The 24762-nt window shown below is 33.4% G+C and overlaps 1 protein-coding gene across 1 annotated transcript; it reads right to left on the bottom strand.

Moving 5' to 3' along the window:
* Positions 1-11478: 11478 nt before the first annotated feature.
* LOC133331246 (uncharacterized) lies at positions 11479-24391 on the bottom strand. Its single transcript, XM_061539647.1, has 3 exons — positions 24199-24391; positions 12185-12271; positions 11479-12107 (listed from the first exon to the last, which is right to left on the bottom strand). The coding sequence occupies exons 1-3, from the start codon at positions 24389-24391 to the stop codon at positions 11479-11481; spliced, it is 909 nt and encodes a 302-aa protein (XP_061395631.1).
* Positions 24392-24762: the final 371 nt, after the last annotated feature.

Genomic DNA, 24762 nt, shown 5'->3' with positions numbered 1-24762 from the left:
CAACAAGAACGGGAGCACCGTGGCTGTTTGTGCATTTTATAGTGGTGTTCCATTATATGGGGGGCTATCCTTAAACATAGGCCAATATAATTTTTGGTAGAGAAATTTTCTACTCAATAAGTATGCAATATATTAAATTGATTCCAAATCGGTTAAAACACGTGTTCAAGTTCCACAAAATACAGAACAGTGGAATGTAGCTTTATACGGGTCTATACGAAAAAGTGAATTAATATTTTTCATTTTTAGTAGGAACTTTTACTACCTAATGAGAAATCAAAGTCCAAAAATTCTCACAATACCGAATATTGGTATTGTGAGACTTTTCCGAAATTCGAAATTACCATTGTATGTTGTATATCCATCTAATGTATAAGTTCTCAATGCCAAACATTTTATGAGTTAGTAACAAATTGTTCGATGTTTACAAACAATAAAAACAGAGAGAGAGAGAAAAAACTATGCTCTACAGAGGGCATAGTAAGACATTTCGACAACTCGTTGTTAGTTAACGACCAAGATTTTTCAAAATTAATTTTCTTCATGAATTTTGTAGTTTTTATATTTTCGAATAATATTAGGAATGTCCGATTTGTCCAGATATGCACCGTTTTGTTGTATGATTTGTTGCCATTTTAAAGGTAACTTCATAATGTCTCTCTCATAGAAGTTCTGCACTCTATTTGCAAAAAAACTCTAGTAGTCGATTTTCACAATCCTCCCTAGATACCAATTTGTTATCATTAAAGAAATTTTGCAATGCAAGAAAAATATGATAATCGCTTGGTGCCAAGTCCGGACTGTATGACAGGTGAATTTAAACTTCCCAACCTAGCTCCCAAAGTTTCTGGCGAGTCACTGTAGATGTATGTGGCCTAGCGTTGTCCTGGTGGAACACGACACCTCTCCTGTTGGCCAGGTCCAGTTGTTGACAGCAGAGATCAGCGTTTGGCCATAGGGCAGCAACTCATAACAAATAATTCCCTTCCAGTCCCACCAAATGCTCAACAGAACCTTCTTGGCCGTTAGTACTGGTTTGGCCACAGGGTTATCGTATGTGATCCATTTCTCATCTCCAGTCACTAACCGTTTAAGAAATGGGTCTATCTCATTTGGACAAGGCTTCGGAGATTTAAATTCGATCCATTCTATTTTGTTCTGTTAATTGGTGTGACACCCAAACATCGAGCTTCGTTTTGAATCCAGATTTGTGTAAATTATTTAAAACAGTTTTATGGTCGATTTGTAGCTCCTGGGCGATGTTACGACTGCGAAAATGCCGGTCAACTTCGATAAATTCTCCGATTTCATCGACATTTTCGACGAAAAATAATGGGTTTCTTTTCCCCCAACCTTATATATTGATTTTTTAAAAAGTCTCTGAATTTGAATTCTACTAATTTTGAATATACATATTTCTTAATATTTGTTGCTTCCAAAATTGTAAATGAGAATACGTGAACTTCAATTCACTGTTCTATTTTTAAATAAAAATTCCTCCCCCAATTGAATTACGTGTCGGAAAACAAACATTAGTTGTGTGGATAAGATAAAACTAAGATGAGATAAGAGAAAACACAATGGACCGACCGGTGATATCATGTTTGTTTAAATTAGGAAACACAAAAAATGATTGCAATTTTCTCATCGAAAATGTTTGGTAATAATAAGTAACACAACTTTGTTTTAAAATTCGTACAATAATAGTTTCAAACATTTGTGAAGAAGAATAAAGAAATCTACGGATTTGATTAATTTCGGACGACTAGCTAATCAGTATTACTTTCGATATGCGTGAGTCGTTCGAAGATATTAAAAAAAAGGAATTATATTATGTGTTTCAAAAATTTAAGGTCTATCAATATGTAACATTTTGACCAGGTAAGAGAACCCATAGTCGGCTTTAAGCAATTTTGCTACCCAACACTGAAACTGATTTATGTTTAATAAAAATATTACGAACAACATTTAAATCAAATTCACGATACATTTTCCCTGATTAAGATTTTTAAAGATATAAAGAAAAAACCAGCCAACCAGTTTAAAGGTTCGTAAATAATTGAAATCTTATTCTCCATACTTTTCATCGTTCACATAAAATTTAGAAAAGTTTTTAGCGCTATCTCTTTGTGGCTAAGATAGGTGAAGGAAGTAAGTTGGTTATTATTATTTTTTTTTTAACCATCACTTCCCTCAAAAGATATCGTACCATCAAGTCCTCCAGACAGACTAATTTTGTAATCCAATTACAAATTGTCAATAAAATATTTGATTCAAAAACCTTCATTAGTCTTAGGGCATAGAATTGTTATATTTATTTTTATATAACAGTTCTATGCAGTCGCTTCAGTCGGAGACCAGTGGTCATTGTTTTCAAACTAAAAAAATGAGGGAAAACATTCTCCAGTTAACTGTTATGATTGTATCATCTCCATCCTTCCGAAAATTAGATCTACTTATTACAAGTATCGGTTAGATGGTTTTGAGGTCCAGGTTTATCAAGATACACAGTTCCAGCTTTTCGTAGTATATCTTATATATTTCACCAATGTAGTAGCTAATGGTGGCTTTACAGTGACATCGATCATAAGTACCTGTCACCAAACAAGGCTTTCATTGGTAAGTATGGGACGCACAACGATATCTTACAACCAGTATAAAGTTCTTGTCATTAGACCTTTCCTTGAAAGCTACTCGACAACTAGGATTTTATTTCCGAATAGAATTCTAAGGTTGATATCATACGCTTCGTGGAGAAGAGTAAATACCACATTGACAGATATCCAATATTCTTGGTAAGAAATGTCTGTGTTGATGGTAGCTTGATGGATTAAATTCAGTTTTATATTGTTGAAAGCTTCCTCTATAGAGGAGGTGTAGAGCTGTATCGACAGATTTTCCTTTAATGTAGGCGTATGGTTAATTTTATTTACATCTGGGGATTTTGAGTGACAATTCTATATTTTATATAACCTGAGAAGCGGCAATGTTATATAGATGTTGATCTGATGTATTCTATACTAAATAGATTCTCGATTTAATATGGGTAGACATTAAGCTTTTCTGCTTATTCGAATAAATTATAAATAATTTTTTTTATGTTTAAAATAGCCGGAATTTAAGATTTTTTTCACAAAATATTGTTTGTAACATATTTTCAATATTGTAGAGGTTTTTAATCTTTGAAAGCCTATATCACGAGAAGTGTTAAATTTTCTCCGGCGCACAAAAAAATTGACTTTTTGGTGAAAATTTCTAAAAAAAAGTCTTAAGCGTTAATAAGAAAATTTTGAAATTGTATCATTATGACATTTTTCTTCTCTTCAAAAATTTGTGTTTAATACCATAGACAGACGACAGCCTTAATTTGCATTAAAAAATACATAATTTGAATTAATATTTACCCCTGACAGACGAGAGTTTCTGCATTTACGAAACATTTTTTTGCTACAAAACAAACGTTTGTCTGTGTGTAGTATGAACATTTTTTACATTTGTTTCGATATTTTTCGGGATTACATCTAGAGGATATATATACATGACATAAAGGAGGAATAGTGACTATCATCTTTGCAAAACAGCTCCCAATTTAAAAAATGGTTGAAATTTGCCTTCATTTCATATTTTTATTTTCATAAATATAAATAAATTTGACAAGAAACAATTAATTTTCGACAGCATTGCCATATTGAAATTGCCTAATTCAGTATAAATTCAGTTTGATTTTGTGCATTAACAGCACATAAAAATGAGGATAATGTACAAGTTAATTTGAATTAAGGCTGTTAATGCAAATTAAGGCTGTAGTCTGTCTAGACTATAAGATTTGAATTATGCCACGGATTTGAATTGTATATTACCTTTATTTTTTGATCCACAATAATATTTGTTTGTAGCTATTTTTATGTTGTTGTTGTATATATTCCACACCAATAATTCAGGCAGATGGTGTAATTTGACACTAAATAATTCACTAAATCAGTATTAATTTATTTTTCTTTTATAAATATTTTCACAATTATTTAATAATTAGTTTGGCAACACAATTTTTCGAAATTAATTTGCACGAGCACTGTCAAAGAAAAATTAAAAAAAAAAACAAATTAAAAAATAAACAAAAAAAAAACACTTTAATTAGCAATATTTAAATCGAATTTCAAAAGACACGGTAACCCTTGATTTGATTTTCGCAAATAAATATCGAATTGATGAAGAGCGCCAACAAAGACAATTGCAATTATGTTTTATTTGCTGCTGCCGTAGTTTTTGTTGTTGTTGGTTTAACAAAGAGCCAAAGCGACGACTGCGGACAGAGCAACGTTTCTGTCTGCTGCGACTGTTATGCGGTTATTGTTGTTGTATTTCCATTATTATTGGGGCTGACTGACGGACTGGCCACTTAAAATTGTTGTTGATTATTTCTTCTCCGACGATGAGAAGGAAAATAGAAAACATAAAAAATACCGGGTAGCAGGCTTTGTTATTTGTTGTTATTGCTAATTTTTTTATTATATTCTTCTTCTTCGTCTGTATTTTACTTTTTGCACTTCACTTCGCACAGTAGAAACAAAATGAGACAGCCTGCCAGACAAACAAAACGAAATAACTTTGGCAAGGCTAATTGGCGAAATGACAGTTGTCAGACAGAGGACAGTTTGAATATCTGTTTTCACTCTTTGTTGTCTGTACACAAGGAAGAAGAACGAACACGACAGGTGCACACGTTCACAATAACGTGGGGATAGAGTACACAAAAACTATTTTAAATAAATTCCAGTTATGTTGGGGATATTATAATTTGAATTTTTACGAATTTCTTTGTTAATTTTTAAATAAAATTTAGGATAATTTTTTCAAATTAGTTTTTTTCACTTCTTAACACAACATCCGTCCATCATCCACCGAGAACACTGAAATGACGGCCAAGTTTAGTCAAACACAAATGCGGCGACGGAAACTTCATTTGCAACATAACATACACACGCACACACAGCCACTCACTCACAAGTTGTATATAATTGGCGCTCTCTTTTTCGTCGGTCTCTCTGATAAACACTCAACGCGAGAGACAAACACTTTTGGGGGGAAAACAAAACACACTTTGCAAAATGAATAAACCGAAAAAAGGTTCCTTCTTTATTCTTTGCCCTCTTTTATCTATCTCTTGCGAAAATTTTTCTTCTTTTTCTTTTGTTTAATCAAAACCAAACATTTTCTTGTTATTCTTTCACTAGTTTTGTGGCAGCAATCGCATAATTATTTACAGCGGTTTCACACTGCTTGGTTTTGTTAACATCACATCTCTTATTTGATTAAGAATTTCCAATTGGAATTTATCTGTATTATTGTTGTGTTCTTTTTTCACACAATTGTCTGGTCATACCGCACTGTTATTTGCAAAGCTAATGTTGTGTTGGTACTTTTGACTTGGGGGATTTGTGTAAGATTTTCCGCACGCGAGCTTACCGACCGTTTAACGCCGCAACACAACACAAATAAAACTGTTTAATTCTCCACTCCAACGAAACAACAACACCACAACTCAAAGATAAATAATGGGTAACAAATACCTGGGCATTGCCAGATGGAAATAGTGGCGGTAGATAGGGGTAACTGGTAGTTTGACGCATAATGTATGGCAACATTTTGCAGCAATGCTTTTTTGTTTATGTATGAGTTGTTAAAGCTATATTTACATTCACGTCTGAATAGCGTTTCATTTTGATGCAATTAGTTTTGAAAGATGACACGACAAGGGAATATATTTATATATAGGTAGGTAGTGGCGAATACCATTCATTACTTGTGTATTTCTTCCATTAAACCGGGTTTATAACAGGAATTATCGATTGCTGTTTTAATAAAATGACTTGAAAAATAAAAACAAACATGAAGAAGGCAGAAAATAGTACAAATTAGAAAATAAATTACATTTCGTTTACTATATTTTAAATTCCTATTACAAATTTGAAATTTTATACCAGCTACGTGAAATTAGATGTAAAAAAGGTCCGATTTATTTACCATATTTCAAGCAGTGGGTTTTTGAAATGCAAAAAAAAATAAAATAAATGGAAGTTTTGTTTAAAGTTAGTGTAACTTCGGGTAATGTGGACCACCATTTTTTTATATTGGTGGGGTGCCAACGGTAAAAATTGAAACAAATAGTTGTCACGACCTAGTACATTTGTCGTCTAAATATATTTCAAGTCAAACATTATACATATTTGACTATAAACATGTTATTGCATTGTATTTAAAAAAAACTCATAACTGCGAATACAAACAACTTGGCGGGTAATGTGGACGAGTATGTGCGGGTAATGTGGACCAGTAAGTTAAAAGGTAGGTTGTGGATTGGTTGTGATAAATTTCAATGTATTGCTATCTTGGGTAACAATGAATGCAAACATATATGAGTATATATATATATATAAATATATATATATATATATATATATTTTTTTTTTTTTTTGGGAATAGCCCCCATTTAAAGGTACCGCCCCATTTGCGGTATTTTGAAGGTCCTAGCTTCAATATCTAACCGAAGCAGCTGTAATTTCGCATATCGAGTTTTTAGAGGATAGAGCACCTCCTCATAGAAATGTTTTTAATATGGGTTCATGTTCGGAACTTGTTCCCATGAAAATGTCTCCTTTTTTAAAGTGGTCCACATTACCCGATTTTGCATTTTCTTATTTAAAAATATTTTTAATATTTGGCTTAAAAAATAAATAAAAATTAAAACTAACGGATTGTAATTACAGCTAAACGTACACTTTTATTGAAAAAAATAAACTTCTATATAACTTCTTTATAATTGAGAAAAAAAAGATTGTTTGACTCATACAATAAAAAATTTTTCAAATCGCAGATTTCAATAAGAGCTTAACTAAATGTTCAACATTGAAATTATGCACTAAGAAGCATGTTAGACGTTTGTTTTTACTAATTAGGAAAACATATATCAAGGCGACATTGACATATTCAAGCATTTGTGGTCCACATTAGACGCATAGTTCACATTATCCGAAATTACTCTAAATGAATCCAAAATGGGGGGTCAAACATAATAAAAATTAAATATTTGATTTATTTTCAGTATTTAAAGAAGAAAACGTACCAAATGTCTCCAAAATACGGAATAATGGAGGGGTAAGATTTCCTAATGGTGTTTTTACACGATATGTATTTTACATATGTGCTGTCACTTATTTCATCCATATGTAATTCCTTATGTGTGTCAAAATTAGCGGCGTACACAAAACATGTATTTTTGTGTTCAAATCGGCATATGTATTTTACATATGACATAACCTATAAACAAAAAAATCGCTTTTATTTTTTCTTAAATCGACATCTTTTTTTATTAAACACCTACAAACGAAATAATAATTTGTAATTGTTGCCTTTTCATCCTTTTCTTTGACTTGCAATTGAAATATTTTCTTCCAACAATGTGTTTCATTCAAACAGCTGATTTCCTTATGTTTCACATATGAAAATAGAGCGCGTCCTATTCGGAAAAAAATACATATGTAATTGCATATCGTTTTGACACATTGAAATTTCCGTATGTTTCACATGACGAGTTCGATTTCCATATTTAAATAAAGTGACAGAACATATGTAAAATACATATCGTGTAAAAACACCATAACCAATGATAATTCAATATACTAAATTGTAATTGAAATTTGGGAGGTACAGTTACAGCAGACCAAAAATTATAGTTTTAGTGAGAATATTTTCTAATCAATGATTATTCAAAATACCAAATTAAAGCCAATATCATGGAATGTGAGACTATATCTTCCAAATTTATAATCAGCATGTTATAGTACATTTACATTGTACCGGATTAAGTTAACCCAGTGGGTTTTAACTGACAATTCCCTCTTATATAATGTCAAGAAAATCCTCATATAGAAGGTTAACCCCCGTAAAAAGTACATGTCGTTCTATGTTAGCAACAGCCAATTTTAATATTTTCATATTTATGAACGGTCGCAAAATTTTTGACAGAGAACATATGAAAGACTCGATTGTTGCAGTAACTACTAAAATATCATCTGGCACTGATTCTGAAACTTATCTTTTTCTCAAAAAATCATACAGTAGTAGTCAAAACATATGCAACCTCAAGGTGATCTAACTTGTATTAAAAATCTCAAGTCTCAGATTTTAAATATATACTTGTTTCCCCTCTGTAGGACGTGGTATCAATTTTATAATAAAACTCTGTTATGGACGAATAAGATAAGCAATTACATATATTTTAAACATGATTTTAGGAAAAGAAATTTGAGGTTGTGAATATCTATTTGTATATCTGATGGAACTATATAAAAATCTATTTTTCTTTTACCACAAATAAACACGGGGTTGTACTGCATTTAGTAACATTTTCCTAACATTGGATAGAAAATCTACACGTAGATATTTTTCTAAAATTTTTCATAGCCTCCGTATAACCGTAACGATTTGTAGGGCTTCATATTTAACAAACTTATTATAGAGGGGAGTAGAATAGTCGGACGTGGCCACGACCACCACTGATCTAAATAAATAATCTGGTAAAATTTCGCGATATTTTCATGTTAATGTGTGATGTAAACATTTTTTAAATTTTAGTATACGCCGTATATTTGTTTTCTAACATAAATAGAATCACGATATTAAGAATCAGCCGCCATACCATCAAAGACTATAATTTAAAAGAATTAATTTAACCGTTTCTATGCAATAAACATTTAAACAAATTAGTAACTATATTCAAATGTAGATGGCTCTGTTGGTAGTAATTTAAGTGTGGCTTGGAATATCCAATAATTCACAATAGCATATCCTAGTCCAAAACCAATTAGCAATTAGTTTACATTTTCCATACCAGAGTATTAACGACAAAAAATAGGTATGTACGATAAAACTTTGATAATTCATATACATGAATAGAGATTGTATTTACCGGGTAAATACCCAAAGGGTGGGTAAATACCCATTTGCGGGTATTTATTTGGGTATTTACTATATTGAATCGGTAATACAACATCTTACACCCTATTTCCGGGTTTCTGTTATCAAATCAATTTAGAATGGATAGTTTTACGATTCTTTAAAGACGTGGGTAAAAACTTGGGTAAATACCCGAGTTTTTACCCAAAAATTGGGTATAAACTCATTAACTGCCGAACCACTTGACATAGGCGGCCAAAATTTTGCACATATGTTTCTAATGTCAAAGCAAATATAGAAATCCAACATGGGGTCCCTGGGTCCAAGTTTTGATATAGCCCCCATATAACCATATTTCCCGATTTAAGGTATTTTTTGTCAATTAGACACATCTTACAACCAAATTGGCTGTAATTTGGCTCAGAGAGAGGGGCTATATCAGAACTTGGACCCAGGGACCCCATGTTGGATTTCTATATTGGCTTTGACATTAGAAACATGTGTGCAAAATTTTGGCCGCATATGTCAAGTGGTTCGGCAGTTAATGAGTTTATACCCAATTTTTGGGTAAAAACTCGGGTATTTACCCAAGTTTTTACCCACGTCTTTAAAGTATCGTAAAACTATCCATTCTAAATTGATTTGATAACAGAAACCCGGAAATAGGGTGTAAGATGTTGTATTACCGATTCAATATAGTAAATACCCACAAATGGGTATTTACCCAATTTACCGGGTATTTACCCTTTGGGTATTTACCCACTGCCCATCTCTATACATGAATCTAAGTTTGAATGTAGCTAAAATAGTGAAGATGTAAACTCTAGTGAGAAGTTTCTGAATTATCTCTTCGAATCGTTGGATAAGGATGTATGTTAATTAATGTGATTGAATCTTTTTTCCCAGCAAAATAATGCACTTGCATCCAGAAAGGATGACATGTTTTTGGAAAAAGATTAGTGTGTTATCATGGGCCGCTTACAATTACCTGCCCACTGCGATATCGCACTTACGTTTGGTCATATATCAAAAAGAGAATGACTTTAATTCGGGAAATGATATATAATATAGCTCATATAGCTTATACATAACCACTATAAGAAACAAACCCAAAACCCCGCAATGTAAAATGGCATTGACATTGGCGAGAATGATTTGACAACTCATTAGAATATAAAGTATCAAATTATAGTCAATTCGGTTAAAAACGTGCCTGGCGTCCCCAAAATGTCGAATAATGTGGGGTACTGCTCTCAGAGAGCTACTCGAAACATGGTTCAATATTAATAATTCTTGGTAGGGAGATTTTAAGATATAAAATTGAAATCACTTCGGTTGAAAAACGTGCCTAATGTCACCAAAACTCAGAAGAATGGATGTACCGCTCTATGGGTGATACTCAGAAATATGGCTCCATATTGATCATTTAAAAAATTTCCCTACCAAGATTTTTACCTAATGAGAATCCAAAATATCAAATTAGAAAGAATTCGGTTGTAAAACGTTGACTACCCTGAAAAGAAGACTAAAATGGACAAGTTTTAATAGGAAGAACCCAAAATATTAAAATAGGTGGAAACACTCGCCCAAAGCTTCAAAATATCGAATATTGAGGGTACCATTATATGGGCCTACCCTAAAAAGGACCAATATATACCATTTCCAACACCAAAAATCTTAGGAGTAGTAGCAATGTATGTGCAACATTTCAAAGCTCTGGGTTCAATATTGTGAGCTGTATCGTTATTTAACAAGGCAGGCGGACATGGCTAAATCGACATAGAATTTTATCAGATTATGAAAAAAATGGGGTCTCCGAATGAATTTTTAAGAAATATAGATCTGATTATTTTGTTTTTGTTGTTATATTTGTTGTAAAATATGCCAATCGACATCCATAAATTTTTTTATTTAATTTGATATTGATAGATGAGTTTCAAATTAAAAAGGGTTGCCATCATCAAATTCTTAACATATGTTATTGAAGTCTGGTTCGAGGGCTACTATATATTTTCAATTCAAACCAAGTTTTGAAGCACATTTTCACTCCGAATGATACTGTTAAAAAAAGTAATTGGGTACTAAGCTAAAACTTTCACAGAATGATTTTTTAGGTCACTATAAATCACACAATATGTGGTAGTGCGCCAAACAATACTGAGTACGTTGCCTAGGCCAGAAATATATACACGGGAACATTAGTGAAAATATTTACATATGACTCTCGGCTAGCAGTAAGAATATGTTCATTCAAGTGGAGTAATCAATACGCGTCGGAACTTCCTATTTTCAAACTCTAGACCAACTTCTTATGATCCCGCAGGCCATGTAAATGGACATTAGTTCAAGGTTTTTATGAATATGAAGAAATACAAACATTTATTTTCACTGTCAAAATATAGATCTTACATCTACCAAACAATTTATTTACAAAAGAAAGTGTGTATGATATAATACAAAAGATATGTATGAAATATAGGTACAATGTCACCAGTAAAACTAAATTCCCAGTTGCGGTCATGATCACTCATCCAAATTGACATCCATCAGTTCTTTGGTGACTTCCGCTTTTGTTTGAGCCTGGGATTTTTGCATTAAAACTTGTAATTCTTCTAAATTTGCCGGAGGTTTGTAAAGTTTTAAACGTTCCTGGAGATTTTGTATAGCGGGATTAGGCGCCACAGTTGTACTGCTAGTGGTTGGCGTCAAGTCTTCGTCTGTTGTTGAGGTGGCCATTTTATACAGCATTTGTAACTGTTGAATGGCCTGGGCTTGTGTTTTCATTTGTTGAGGCATTGAGGGTACAGCTTGGACAGTTTTAGTTGCAATGGGTTTTTTGTATGGCTTCGCTTTGGGTGCAACTTGCTTTTTAGCCGTTTTGGCATCATTTACTTGACTGGCCCATTTTTCTAGCCAGGAATTTGTTGTTTGAGTTTCCGTGGTTTTAGTCACTTGTGATTGTTGTTCTGCCCTTATGGCATCTCTTTGTACAGCACGTTGTTGCTGCCTGTTCACCTGTCGTTTATTGAACGATGATCCACTATCCTGATCACCAACGGGTCGTGTTTCTTTTTGTGGACCCAATTCAACCATAACTTGGAAATCAGCATGATTGCCAAGTCTAAAACCAAAACCGAGACGTGAATCAGTGCCTGTAAAAGAGGAGAATATAAAATTTAGACTAGCTTGGCTTATGGGTTGACATTTAAAATTTGTTTTGAAAGATAACCTTTTTTGATGGGCGGAATATTTGAATAAACTAGCGACAATATAGAGGGTAATTCATTGGGAACAACTAAGGCCGAAGATGGGGAACCTGTAATGAGAAAAAAGACGTAGTTAATAAGTAAAATTTGTAGAATAATTGGAAACGTTTTAAATTCCAAAATGTTTTATTTTTTAGTAGCATATTTTTAAAATTAATACAAAATTTGGTTTTACTATAGACTTTACCTAAATTTTATATTTTTTGTAAAACTGTTGAACGACGGATAATTAAAAAATAACAGTAAGGAAAGTTCAAGAGTCGACGGGTCCCTTTGACGGTACCCTTCACCACTTTGGGTACATACAAGTGATATTAATATCTACAATATCCTCTAGATAGAACAGACATAGAATATTGAAATGGAATCGGACGAAATTAAATGTGTTATCTAGATAGATATTTGAACCAATTGAAAAAACCCCATACACATACCATTCTGAAATCAATGAAAAATTGCATGTCAATCGGACAGACTTGGATTCTTTGCTGTACCATTTGTATGAAATCGAGTAAAATTATGTATTGGAGCTATAAATAAACACATGGGCTTAATTGATCAACCGTTGAATACACCATTTTTTTTGTTATCGCTCTAAATTCAATTTAATACCCTCTGCCAAATTTCGTGTAAATCGAACAAACATAAGCCCGTAACGAAAATACATACAGTATTGTTCGAAACCTAAGCAACTTTTTCTCAGTAAGTAATCATTGTCTTTTATTATCTTGCTAAATTGAATTATGAAAAATATTTCTTTTATTAACTATTACACGTTGTGTCTATATTGTAAAAATAGCAACAAAAATAATTTTTTATTTCATTAGAACAAATAAGAAAATAAAAACAAAATGAACTCAGAAAACAGCTGTTCGAAACCTAAGCAACTTTTCCATTGTTGTATTTTTTTGCAAAAATTAAAGAACAATAACAACAATAAATTACAACAAATAGTTAAATCCCGTTATGATTGAAACAAAAAATAAATTTTGGTTGGACATTGTTCATTTAATAACACGTTACGGACAAGTTTTTAAGCTAAAAATAATTGAACTATATAATAACGGTACATCTCAAATTAGTATATCAAAACAATTAAATATTAATAAGTCAATAGTCTCGAGACTGATTTCAAAATATAAAGCTACTGGGAAAGTAGAGGAACCCAATACGGGAGGACGACCTCGAAAAACCACTGAACGTACAGATCAACTTATTGCTCGTATGGTTAAGAAAACACCTTTTATTTCTTCAAAAAATATTGTAGATGAGCTAAAACTAAATATTAGTTCATCCACAGTTAGAAAGCGATTATTGGAAAAAAATTTAAGAAGTTTCATGCCATCCAAAAAGCCGATTTTGACAAAGAAGCATTTAAAGAAAAGGTTTGTCTTATTAATTGCAAAGCGTGCAATGATTTTTTTTACCTTTTTTTAAATTTTAGGATGGATTTTGCTAAAGCTCACGTGGATTGGAGTGTAGCAAAATGGAGAACTGTTTTGTTCAGCGATGAGTCTAAATTTAACTTGTTAAATTCAGCTGGAGTGTGCCACGTTCGAAGACCGAAGGGTAAGCGGCTACATCCGCGATATTCCAAAGCCTCAATAAAGCATGGAGGTGGGAGTGTGATGGTGTGGACTTATTTTTCAGCCTGTGGTGTTGGTCCCTTTGTGGAAATACAAACTAAAATGGACCGTTTTACTTACAGGGATATTTTAAAAACCCATATGCTTCCATACGCTGAATGGGAAATGCTGCTTCGATGGATGTTTCAACATGATAACGACCCGAAACATTCATCAAAGTTGGTTAAGGAATGGTTATATGCTAATGGGATTCAAGTTTTGGATTGGCCGTAGCAGTCACCAGACCTGAATCCCATTGAAAACCTTTTCAGCATTTTAAAACGAAGGGTTGGAACACGTCGCTTTAAAAACAGACAGGAACTAATGAACTGCTTAAAATCAGAGTGGGAAGCTATACCAACAACAATTCTAACAAATCTTATAGAATCTATGCCAAAAAGATGTGCAGCAGTGATAAAAAATAAAGGGTATCATACGAAATATTGAAAGTTGCTTAGGTTTCGAACAGCTGCTTTTTGAGTTAATTTTGTTTTCATTTTTTATTTTGTTCCAAAGAAATATAATTTAAGTTTGTTATTTTTAGATTATAGACACATAGTATAATAGTAAATAAAATATATGTTTTTTATAAATCAATTTAACTATGTCATATAAGATCATGACTACGTACTAAGAAAAAATTGCTTAGGTTTCGAACAATACTGTATATGTATAAGACCTATATCAAAATCTGAACCGATTTCAACAAACCATATCACACATCATTTTTTCCTCAATTGCATTCGCTATGCAAAGTTTTTCTCAGTCGGACTAATATTGGAAGTTTGGCGTATCATTCACAAAAAAATCGAACGAAACTATATATGTGAGCTATATCTAAATCTGAATCGATTTTAACAAAACTTCGCAGACATCTGTGCAAAATTTTGCCCCCATCGGACAAATATTGGGAGTTTGCTGCATCATTCACAAAAATCGGACGAAACTGTATATGGGAGTTATATCTACATCTGAACCGATTCCAACAAAACTTCGCAGACATCAATCCGTACAATCCGTGCAAAATTTTGTCTCAATCGAACAAATATTGGGAGTTTGGTGTATCATTCACAAAAAATCGAACGAAACTATATATGGGAGCTATATCTAAATCTGAACCGATTTTAACAAAACTTCGCAGACATCAATCTGAACCTAATTCAGTACTCTGTGCAATGTTGTTTCCCAAACGAACAAATATTAGGAGTTTGGTGCATCATTCACATAAAATCGGAAGAAACTATATATGGGAGCTATATCTAAATCTGAACCGATTTTAACAAAACTTCGCATACATAAGTATGGGCCCGATTCAGTGCGTTGTCCACAATTTTGCCCCAATCGGACACATATTTGGACTTTGGTGCATCATTTACATAAAAGCGGACGAAACTATATATGAGAGCTATATCTAAATCTGAACCGATTTCCTCCAATTTTGATAGGGTTTGTCCTTGGGCCAAATAAGTGAACTGTGCCAAGTTTAATCCAAATCGGATCATAAATGCGACCTGTACTTTGTTCACAAAAATACATGGACGGGCGGAGGGACAGACGGACATCCGTGTAATCGACTCAGAAAGATACTAGAAGGAGTGGACCAATGGGTCCCATCTTCCTAAATGATATGGCTTGGTAAAAATAATAGGTTGTACAAAGTTTCGTTAAAATCGGATTGTCCGTTTGTATGTTATTATAAAATTAATTTTTAGCACAATTTTGACCATTTTGTGGGGGAGGTAACAGAAGGAGTAGACCGATATTCCCCATCTTTGAACTTAAACTATGTTTGGAAGAAATATTAGGATATGTTGGGATGAAATCGATTATTCCCTTCGAGAGTTATTGTGCGCACCAGCCAGACAACAGACGGACGGACATGTGTAAATTTACTCCAAATTTTCTGAAACGGATTTGGTCCAAAGAAACATGGGGTCTAAAACCAATATTTCGATGAAGCACATTTTCATCACATCAAAGTGTATATACCCTCATTAGCCATAACGCTGAGAGTATAATGAGAGAAGATCTCTCCAACATAAATAAACTCAGTTCAAAGCGAACAGTTTATGTCTACGAGGACGTACTCAAAGCTCTCGTCTCTCTTTTCAAATAACTATCTAATCAGGAATTTATATCCATTTCATATGTGTTTTTTTTTTTATTTTCAATAATACAAATTTTAACCATTAAAATGTCCCTTATCGTATTTGATCTAGGTTTGGTAAACGTGTTTCTGAGATCAGTTAACCCAATGTTTTCAATATACGTATTTTGTCAATAAGTCAACTCAAAATGAGGACAACCCTCATTAATTTGTCGACTAAAAAAGTGTATGAAAAAACTTGAACTCAAATTCAATTAACACTCATCCACATTCCACAGCTAAACAACATTCGGTTAATGGTTATATGAGTAATACACCAACTAAGATGGCATTCTTCGAAATTGTGTATTAATTCAACATAAACAAATCGGACTCATCTCAAATTACATAATACATACTTTAATTTGTCTTATAGGCAGCTACTTGACGACGGCACGCATCTGCGCATCAAAATTACCCTAAACGGATCATTTCGAGTAAATGCTTCAACGATCGAATAAATAAGGGGCTTAGTTTATTGTTAATGCATAATCACGGATAAATGTCATGGAATCCTAACTGTTATTTCATATTTATCTTAAAAAAGTAAACAAAATAAAGTATTGAGATATGCTGTCGATGATCTCAGTTTGCGACCTCACCTAAATTGTTTACATACCAAACATTTTTGATTTTAACACTTCAAATGTCGCAATAATTGTGCGAGAGTGAAAAGAGGTAATGGGAGGGGAGTGTTACTACTCTTCGATTTTGGCAGATATTGACAACATTGTTGGGAATTGTTTTGCGTGGGCTTCAACATGTTGTAGACGAATTTCTATTTTTAGTTTTGTCGCAGCCTTACAAAATTATATTTTCTGTTCTCAAATACACCAAGTTTCGAGTTGATGGAAATAATATAGACGGGTCATATGTTTATGTCATGGCCAGCTCCTTATTTATAACATCTTCGTCTATAAATTAACGACAAAGATTTGAACTTTAAAACCAGTAAAAAAACAAATGTCGGAGGGGCCGACTATATGATACTCTACACCACTTTTGATATATACAAGAGCTGCTCTTAAAACCTTATAGTAATGTAAATAATGAATTATAAAATAAATCTTCCCCTGGAAAATCATGTTAAATATTGCACCAGAATTTGTTTTACACTTTACGCATTAGTTTGCTTATTTGTATAGGCATCGTGAGAATTTGAGACCATGGGACGCCACACAACGATTTCCGAGAGAAAATTAGTTCTTCAGCATGCTGAACTAGGATAATATCAACGGAAAATAGCGGGAATACTCAATATTATTCGATCTGCTGTCCAAAAAAAATATATATATATTGAGATAGAAAACCGAGAATCGAATTTGCAACAAACCGAAAACCAGCGAGAAAAAAAAACTATTCAATGTAAGAAACTGAAAGTGGTTGCTTCGACAAGTGGCCGATAATCCAAAACTAAGTGCACTTAAATTCAGCAAGTTTAAGTGCACTTAGTTTTGGATTATCGGCAAAGAAATATCTGAAAAAAAATGTATGCCAGAAACAATTCGAAAAATTTTGCGTAAGCATGGTTTTCATGGTAGAGTTGTACTATAAAAGTCATTCAAAAACCGGGAAACCCGATTGTAGTTCGTTCAGGAACACCAAAAAAGGAAATCTATCATTTCTGCTGATGAAAACAAATAGAACTTGTTTGGTTCGGATGTACCAAGTAAGTTATGGCGCAGGGCGAATAATACCGTGGACCTAAACACACAATTCCAATCGTAAAGCACAGAGGAGGCTGTGTAATGGTATGGGGCTGTATTTGTTATCCGAATGAGATGAAATTTGGCACAGATCATTTATTTAGCCCAAGGACGAACCCTGTTGAAATTAATGAAATCGGTTCAGATTTAGATATAACTGCTGTATATATATTCGTCCGACTTTTAGGAAATGGTGCAGCAAAGAGTTATATTTAGGCCGATTGACACAAAATTTTGCATAACATAGCTTAAATTTATTACGCTAAATTTTCAACAGAGCACTGTATTGTAGCATAATGAATAGTTAGATTAAACAAAAACCACTCTAAATCTGCGCTAATGAAATGAAATTTGGCATAGGTTACAAGGGACATGTTTGTCAATTAATGCAGCGGTTGAAAAGAACCCCAAAAATACCGAAAATTGGAAATGTCAGAAAAAGTGGACCGGTATTTATCATTTGGTGGAGACTTTTGGTACCCATTGTACCACATTTCAGCCATTTCGCTTGAATATCGCGCTCTTATATGGGGGCTATGCCTAAATCATGGACCAATATAGCTCATCTTCGAACTTGACTTGCCAGCAGACAAAAAAAAAAAAACAACTCTATGCAAAATTTTGGCGATCTATCTCAATTCGTTTAGAAGCTAGAGCAGGGATGCAAAAGTTGGTACAATTGTACTAATTATAGCACTATTTGGAAGTCAAAAATACAATAGCACCCCAATGACATATTTAGCACTATTTCTAAATTGTATCAAACTATTCTCACTTAAAAGTATTATAAGTGTTTAAACATACAATATGAAATGTATCGCCATCCCCAGCTGTCGTTACGAATGGATGAATTTGCCATAGTTTAAACGTGTGTCCTATGCCAATTCAGAATTCAGTATTCCCGATCAGAATGATAAATTCAGTAAAGATATTAATTATTATTTTTGTAACAGTTCTATGAGAGAGATGATTTTTCATTGTTTCAGGAATATTTCGGTACAGATATTTCTGTTGTTTTTAAATACTCACCAACTCGGTGGCTTTCACGCCAAGAAGTTATGGAAACAATTTTGGCGCAGTGGGAATCACTTCAATATTATTTTAATAATGATTTCTTTGTGCATATGTTTGTAACAGGCAAAAGGAATCGAAATAGACCCATGGTTCCTTCTGAGAATATGAATAGAATCACTTTTTGAGTCGATTTATGCATTTCCGTCCGTCTGTCTGTCCATGTTAAATTGTAAACAAAGTACAGGTCGCATTTATGATCCGAATTGGATGAGATTTGGCATACGTCACTTATTTGACCCAAGGGCGAACCCTATTGAAATCGGTTCAGATTTAGATATAGCTCCCATATATATTTTCGTCCGATTTAAGGTACATGGTGCAACAATGTCCCTATATATGATGTCTGTCAAGATTTCGGTTCAGATTTAGATATAGCTTCCATATATAGTTTCGTCTGATTTTATGTAAATGGTGCACGGAGTACTGAATTACGTCTAGACTGATACACGCCAAGTTTTATTGAAATCAGTTCAGAATTAGATATAGCTCCCATATATAGTTTCGTCCGATTTTATGTGAATGGTGCACCAAAATCCCAATATTTGTCCGATTGAGAAAAAAATTGCACAGAGTACTGAATTAGGTCTAGACTGATGTGTGCCAAATTTTATTGACTTATTTATTGGCAGATTGTATTAAATTGAGTTTTGAGTCATGAGTATTAAAAAAATCTGTTTGGAGAAAAACGCGTTTAAAGTTTGAGAAGCCCTCTTGCCGTCACTTGATGCTAACACAATAAATCGGCTATATCTTAAAAAAATGTTGAGATTTTCACTTGGAAATTTATAGGGACATTCTTGAATTAGTGTAGGTTCGAATTAAATCAAAACACAAAACTAAATTTTTTGAAACCGAGAATGGGGGGTCCCCTTTAAGTTGTAAAAACCAAAGTGTGTATGCAACGGTTTAAAAACAAAAGACACCAAAAAATCCAAGTCTGCCATGCCATTTTTAATATGCAATTTTTCATTGATTTCAGAATGGTATGTGTATGTTTTTTAATATGTACAAATATCTATATTTTACCATCCCTTGTATGTACCTAAAGTGGTGAAGGGTATCGTATAGTCGCCCCCGTCCGACTTTTGAACTTTCCTTACTGGTTACTGTTATTTTTGTTCTTGCAATATGTACAATAATTATAAATAATATCAAATTAGAAATGCAGTCTGAGGATGACAGAATGCATGTAGAAATTTTTAAGTCTTTCAAAAACGACAATACATATATGCACTTGTTGGTCAATGGTGACTGAAGTCAAAAATGAACTAAACGAAGATATATTTCCTTATATATCACCAATTTTAAGAGAGTATTATATATTCCACATTCATTTACAAATATGGAAAGGGTATTTTCATATCAAAATATAATTAAAACCAAAGAAAGGAACAGAATACATGCTTCGACTGCTTCAAATCTTATTTAATTTTTTAAGTATGTTTATATTAATTGTTAATAACAATACAAATTTTATTAAAAAAATATAAAAAGTACAATCGAACTGAAAAAAGTACACTTTTTATTGAAAGCCAGTACAATTTGAATAATTTCATTTCGCATCCCTGAGCTAGAGTAATTACAACAGAATACATATACACTAGCATATGCCCGCAACTTCGTTAGCGAATGTAGGAAATATTTCAACATGTATTAACATATTATTTTATTTTCACAGAAAACTGCATATGTCAAAAAATCTACACATTAATATCGACCACAAATTAAATTTGAGTACCATTTAGTACCAAATTTCATGATTCGAGCTCTAAAGGTTTACCCAAATGCAAATTTTACCATTTAGCACACATTATTTCCATAAGTACCCTCCTCAACCAACTGACAAAACTTCCTGCATACTCCGATCCTACACCCCCACAATGATTATAAATTCAAATTTCAGGATTCAAACTCTATTGGTTCACCCACAATTAAAATTGTACCAAATTTAGTACACAGTAGTACCAATTTCCAAAACTTCCTACATGCCCCAATCCTACACCCCACAGTGATTCTAAATCCAAGTTTCAGGATTCCAATTCTATTGTACACAGTAGTACGAATTTACAAAACCTCCAACATATTTCAATCTTACACATTAACAGTGATCCTGACTCCAAATTTCATGATTCTAGCTCTATTGGTTCACCATAAAAAAATTGTACCATATCTAGTACCCATAAGTATTAATTTGTTAAACTGAATCCTGACCCTAACCCTACATCCCTACAATGATCCAAACGTCATTGTTCCAGCTCTATCGGTTCACCCAAATCAAAATTGCACCAATTATAGTACGATTTAGTACTTTTCGTACACATAAGTAAACATTTTTCAAAACTACGTACATATTTCAATCCTAGACTCCGACGGTAATGTTACTTTCAATATTCAGGATTCCAGCTCGATTTGTACCTCCAAATCAAATGTGTACCAAATATTGTACCATATAGTACTTTTCGTACACATGAGTACACGCTTTCCAAACTCTCCTCATATCGATCCTACTTCTCAACCTTAATTTGCATTCCAAATATCAAGTTTTTAGCTCAATCCATTCACACGCTACGAAATTTTACCAAATTTAGTACATTTCAGTACTTTTCGGATACTTATAGTTCGAATTTCCAAAAATTCATTTGCTTCATTTGTTCTACACTCCATCAGTGACCCTCAATCCAAATTTCAGAGTTCTATCTCTACTGGTTCGCCAAATACAAATGATACCATATTTAGTACCGTTCTAGTACGAATTTCCAAAACCCAGCCTTATCTGTCACATTTGGACCAAGAGTGTCACATTTGGACCAAGAGTGACAGTCATTCACTTTACTCTTTTATCAGTATAGATTGTAGTGTCGGAAATGATCATGATCATACACTCTAAAAAATCTAATGTTGTTAACACCGATTATAAAATTTTGAAGTTAAAGGAGGAGAGATATTGTCTTTTATAATTTTTGTCCCGTCGACTTTATTCAGCGACTTCGTAGATAGGTCATTTTGGCCTAATGGCGTACTTTTTGGCCTAATGGCGCAATTTGTTTATAAGGAACGAAATAACCCAGTAAATTTAGGGGCTATTCCCTCTGTATTGTCTATGTCAAAGAACTAATAAACCATTTAATGTAATTTGTTTTTCGAGGTAATAGATTTCTTATAATTTGACCGATCGATATGCAACTATTTATATAATTCTGGATTTTTGTCACCATAGTGAATAGAATAAGTATCATTCTGGAACCGGTCAATTTGATGGCATTTAACGTAATTTAACATACCATGTTCTCATTAGCCAATCCAATTCTTTTGAAACAATCATCAATATTAGTTTTTAGTGGAAAATTGAAAAATTCGTAAAGCCTTGAATAAAAAAAAAACTTTGTAATTGCCTAATGAACAAATAAATATTCTTGTCAATATATTTAATTATAGTTTCAAGAATTTTGCTGTCACTCAGCCGTGCACATTTCCCCCTTATAGGGTGTTAACTTCTCAAAGTTAACAATCAAAGCGTATGTCTGTGTTATCTTCTATTTTAACCCTGAATTCTGTTAATTTAGATTCATTGTTAACAACCGTTTATTATAATAAAGTTAATCACAGCGACCTTAGATCAACAGTTGAAATGGCTAATTTATGCCTCAAAGAATTCGAACGTAAGGCCCCAATGAAAATAGAAAAAATACCGCATAATTTGAATTACTTTATAATCTTCTATTCAGAAATCACTACAAGGAGACAGATCTATTCTAAATGTTGTTGGAAAAAAATAGATAAAAACCCAACAAAGTCCAATGATTTTAAAAATCTATGCTTATTGTTTTTTCTCGGTTATTTCCAATGACCTTGACACTTTGGCTACGAACAGCGCTCGTTATAGTTGTTGTATATCCGACAGATGTTCACGCATTATGGATGCTTCAAATTTCAAAAGTCCAACCAAAAAAACCAGTTTCAAGCCGAAGCAGTAAACATATAAAATAAAGACCTCAAATTTGTTGGAAATTTAATTTGAAATATGTAAAAAATGCTTTTATAGACGGTATTGTTGACTATTGTGGTATACTACACCGTTCAAAGACTGTTTTATTTTATTTCGACAAATACAAATTTAATTTTGTTTGAAATTGCGGAAACAAACTATTTTAAGTAGTCGTTAAGATTCACCGGTAAAAATGTCGTATACTTAAATGTTGAGTTTAAATATAAAAATTATAAAATTTAATTGTGCAACAAAAATCGAATAGAATAAATATGAATTTCTCGTCTTTGGGACCCTGCCAGAAATCTTATGAGCGACATTCTTGTGGAATATTTGGAGGTTAAAGCTCGTCCCTTCAGCTCGTCAATAAAGACTCCCTTCAGCTCGTCAATAAAGACTCCCTTCAGCTCGTCAATAAAGACTCCCTTCAGCTCGTCAATAAAGACTCCCTTCAGCTCGTCTATAAAGACTCCCTTCAGCTCGTCTATAAAGACTCCCTTCAGCTCGTCTATAAAGACTTCCTTCAGCTCGTCTATAAAGACTCCCTTCAGCTCGTCTATAAAGACTCCCTTCAGCTCGTCTATAAAGACTCCCTTCAGCTCGTCTATAAAGACTCCCTTCAGCTCGTCTATAAAGACTCCCTTCAGCTCGTCTATAAAGACTCCCTTCAGCTCGTCAATAAAGACTCCCTTCAGCTCGTCTATAAAGACTCCCTTCAGCTCGTCTATAAAGACTTCCTTCAGCTCGTCTATAAAGACTCCCTTCAGCTCGTCTATAAAGACTCCCTTCAGCTCGTCTATAAAGACTCCCTTCAGCTCGTCTATAAAGACTCCCTTCAGCTCGTCTATAAAGACTCCCTTCAGCTCGTCTATAAAGACTCCCTTCAGCTCGTCTATAAAGACTCTCTTCAGCTCGTCAATAAAGACTCCCTTCAGCTCGTCTATAGAGACTCCCTTCAGCTCGTCAATAAAGACTGCCTTAAGCTCGTCTATAAAGACTCCCTTCAGGTCGTCAATAAAGACTCCCTTCAGGTTGTCAATAAAGACTCCCTTCAGGTCGTCAATAAGGACTCCCTTCAGGTTGTCAATAAAGACTCCCTTCAGGTCGTCTATAAAGAGTCCCTCCAGTTCGTCTATATAGAGTCCCGTAAGCTCGTGTATTCAGATCGTCTAAGCTCGTCTATTCTGATTGTCTATAATAACTCCCTTCAAATCGTCTATAAGAACTTCCTCCGACTTGTCTATATAGACTCAAAAAATTTAAGTTTTCTTCTGATGTAGGAAATACAAAGATTCGACTCGACCAAAAATGGTTTGGTTAAAGATTAACCAAAAAAAAAAAAAAAAAATGTTTAATAGTGGAAGACATAGTTTCGACCTTATTTTAAAGGTGGTTAGATTATAATTGGCTATTTCATCAAATAAATAAATTAAATACTTACATTGGGCTAACAAGATAATGGCTAGCACCGGTAACGCTAACAAGCTTAAGCCATAATGACGAACTTGATGGCGTCGACTATGAGAACGCTCGAACTTGTTGATATCTTGTGGAACAGATGATTGATGATGAAACTGCAGATGTTGCTGCTGATGATGGTGATGTGATTGTTTGTCGAGTGAATTTTGTGGCATTATTAAACATTTATAGGGGGCGTTGTTGTTTTATAGAAAAAAGAGAGGGGTGCACTTTGTTTGCTTAGATTACATCACATGAAGAACCGGAATTGTTTATCTTTCGTTTCTTATGAAGTATTCCTTATAAGCTGAACTGAAATGGAAAGTAATGTATGTTGTCAAGGCAATGAACGGCAGTTTGGCAAAACAAAAAAAAAAAAAAAAATAGTTGTAAACTCGTTTAAAGGTTGTTCACATTTGCAAAGGAAACAGCCGAGGGGGATTGGCCAACTCAAAAGTGGGTTAGCGCAAGCATATGTGTATCTCAGTGTGTGTGTGTGTTTGGATAATTGTGTATATAGCATATACCTCATGTGTGCAACATGTGG

This window comes from Musca vetustissima, unplaced genomic scaffold (assembly GCF_032173495.1).
Source record: "Musca vetustissima isolate MV318-11 ecotype Yass unplaced genomic scaffold, APGP_CSIRO_Mvet_v1 utg31202, whole genome shotgun sequence".
In the NCBI taxonomy this organism is placed as follows: Eukaryota; Metazoa; Arthropoda; class Insecta; order Diptera; family Muscidae; genus Musca; species Musca vetustissima.
Note: the sequence above shows the minus strand (reverse complement) of the source record. Positions and strands in the feature narration are given on the sequence as shown.

Bases quoted from the DNA above. Each gene is read 5' to 3' on its own strand.
- LOC133331246 (XM_061539647.1), bottom strand. From the start codon at position 24,391: ATGCCACAAAATTCACTCGACAAACAATCACATCACCATCATCAGCAG. The intron at 12,272-24,198 runs GTAAGTATTTAA...TTCTCATTACAG, and splicing joins CATTATCTTGTTAGCCCAAT to GTTCCCCATCTTCGGCCTTA. The intron at 12,108-12,184 runs GTTATCTTTCAA...CCTCTTTTACAG, and splicing joins TATTCCGCCCATCAAAAAAG to GCACTGATTCACGTCTCGGT.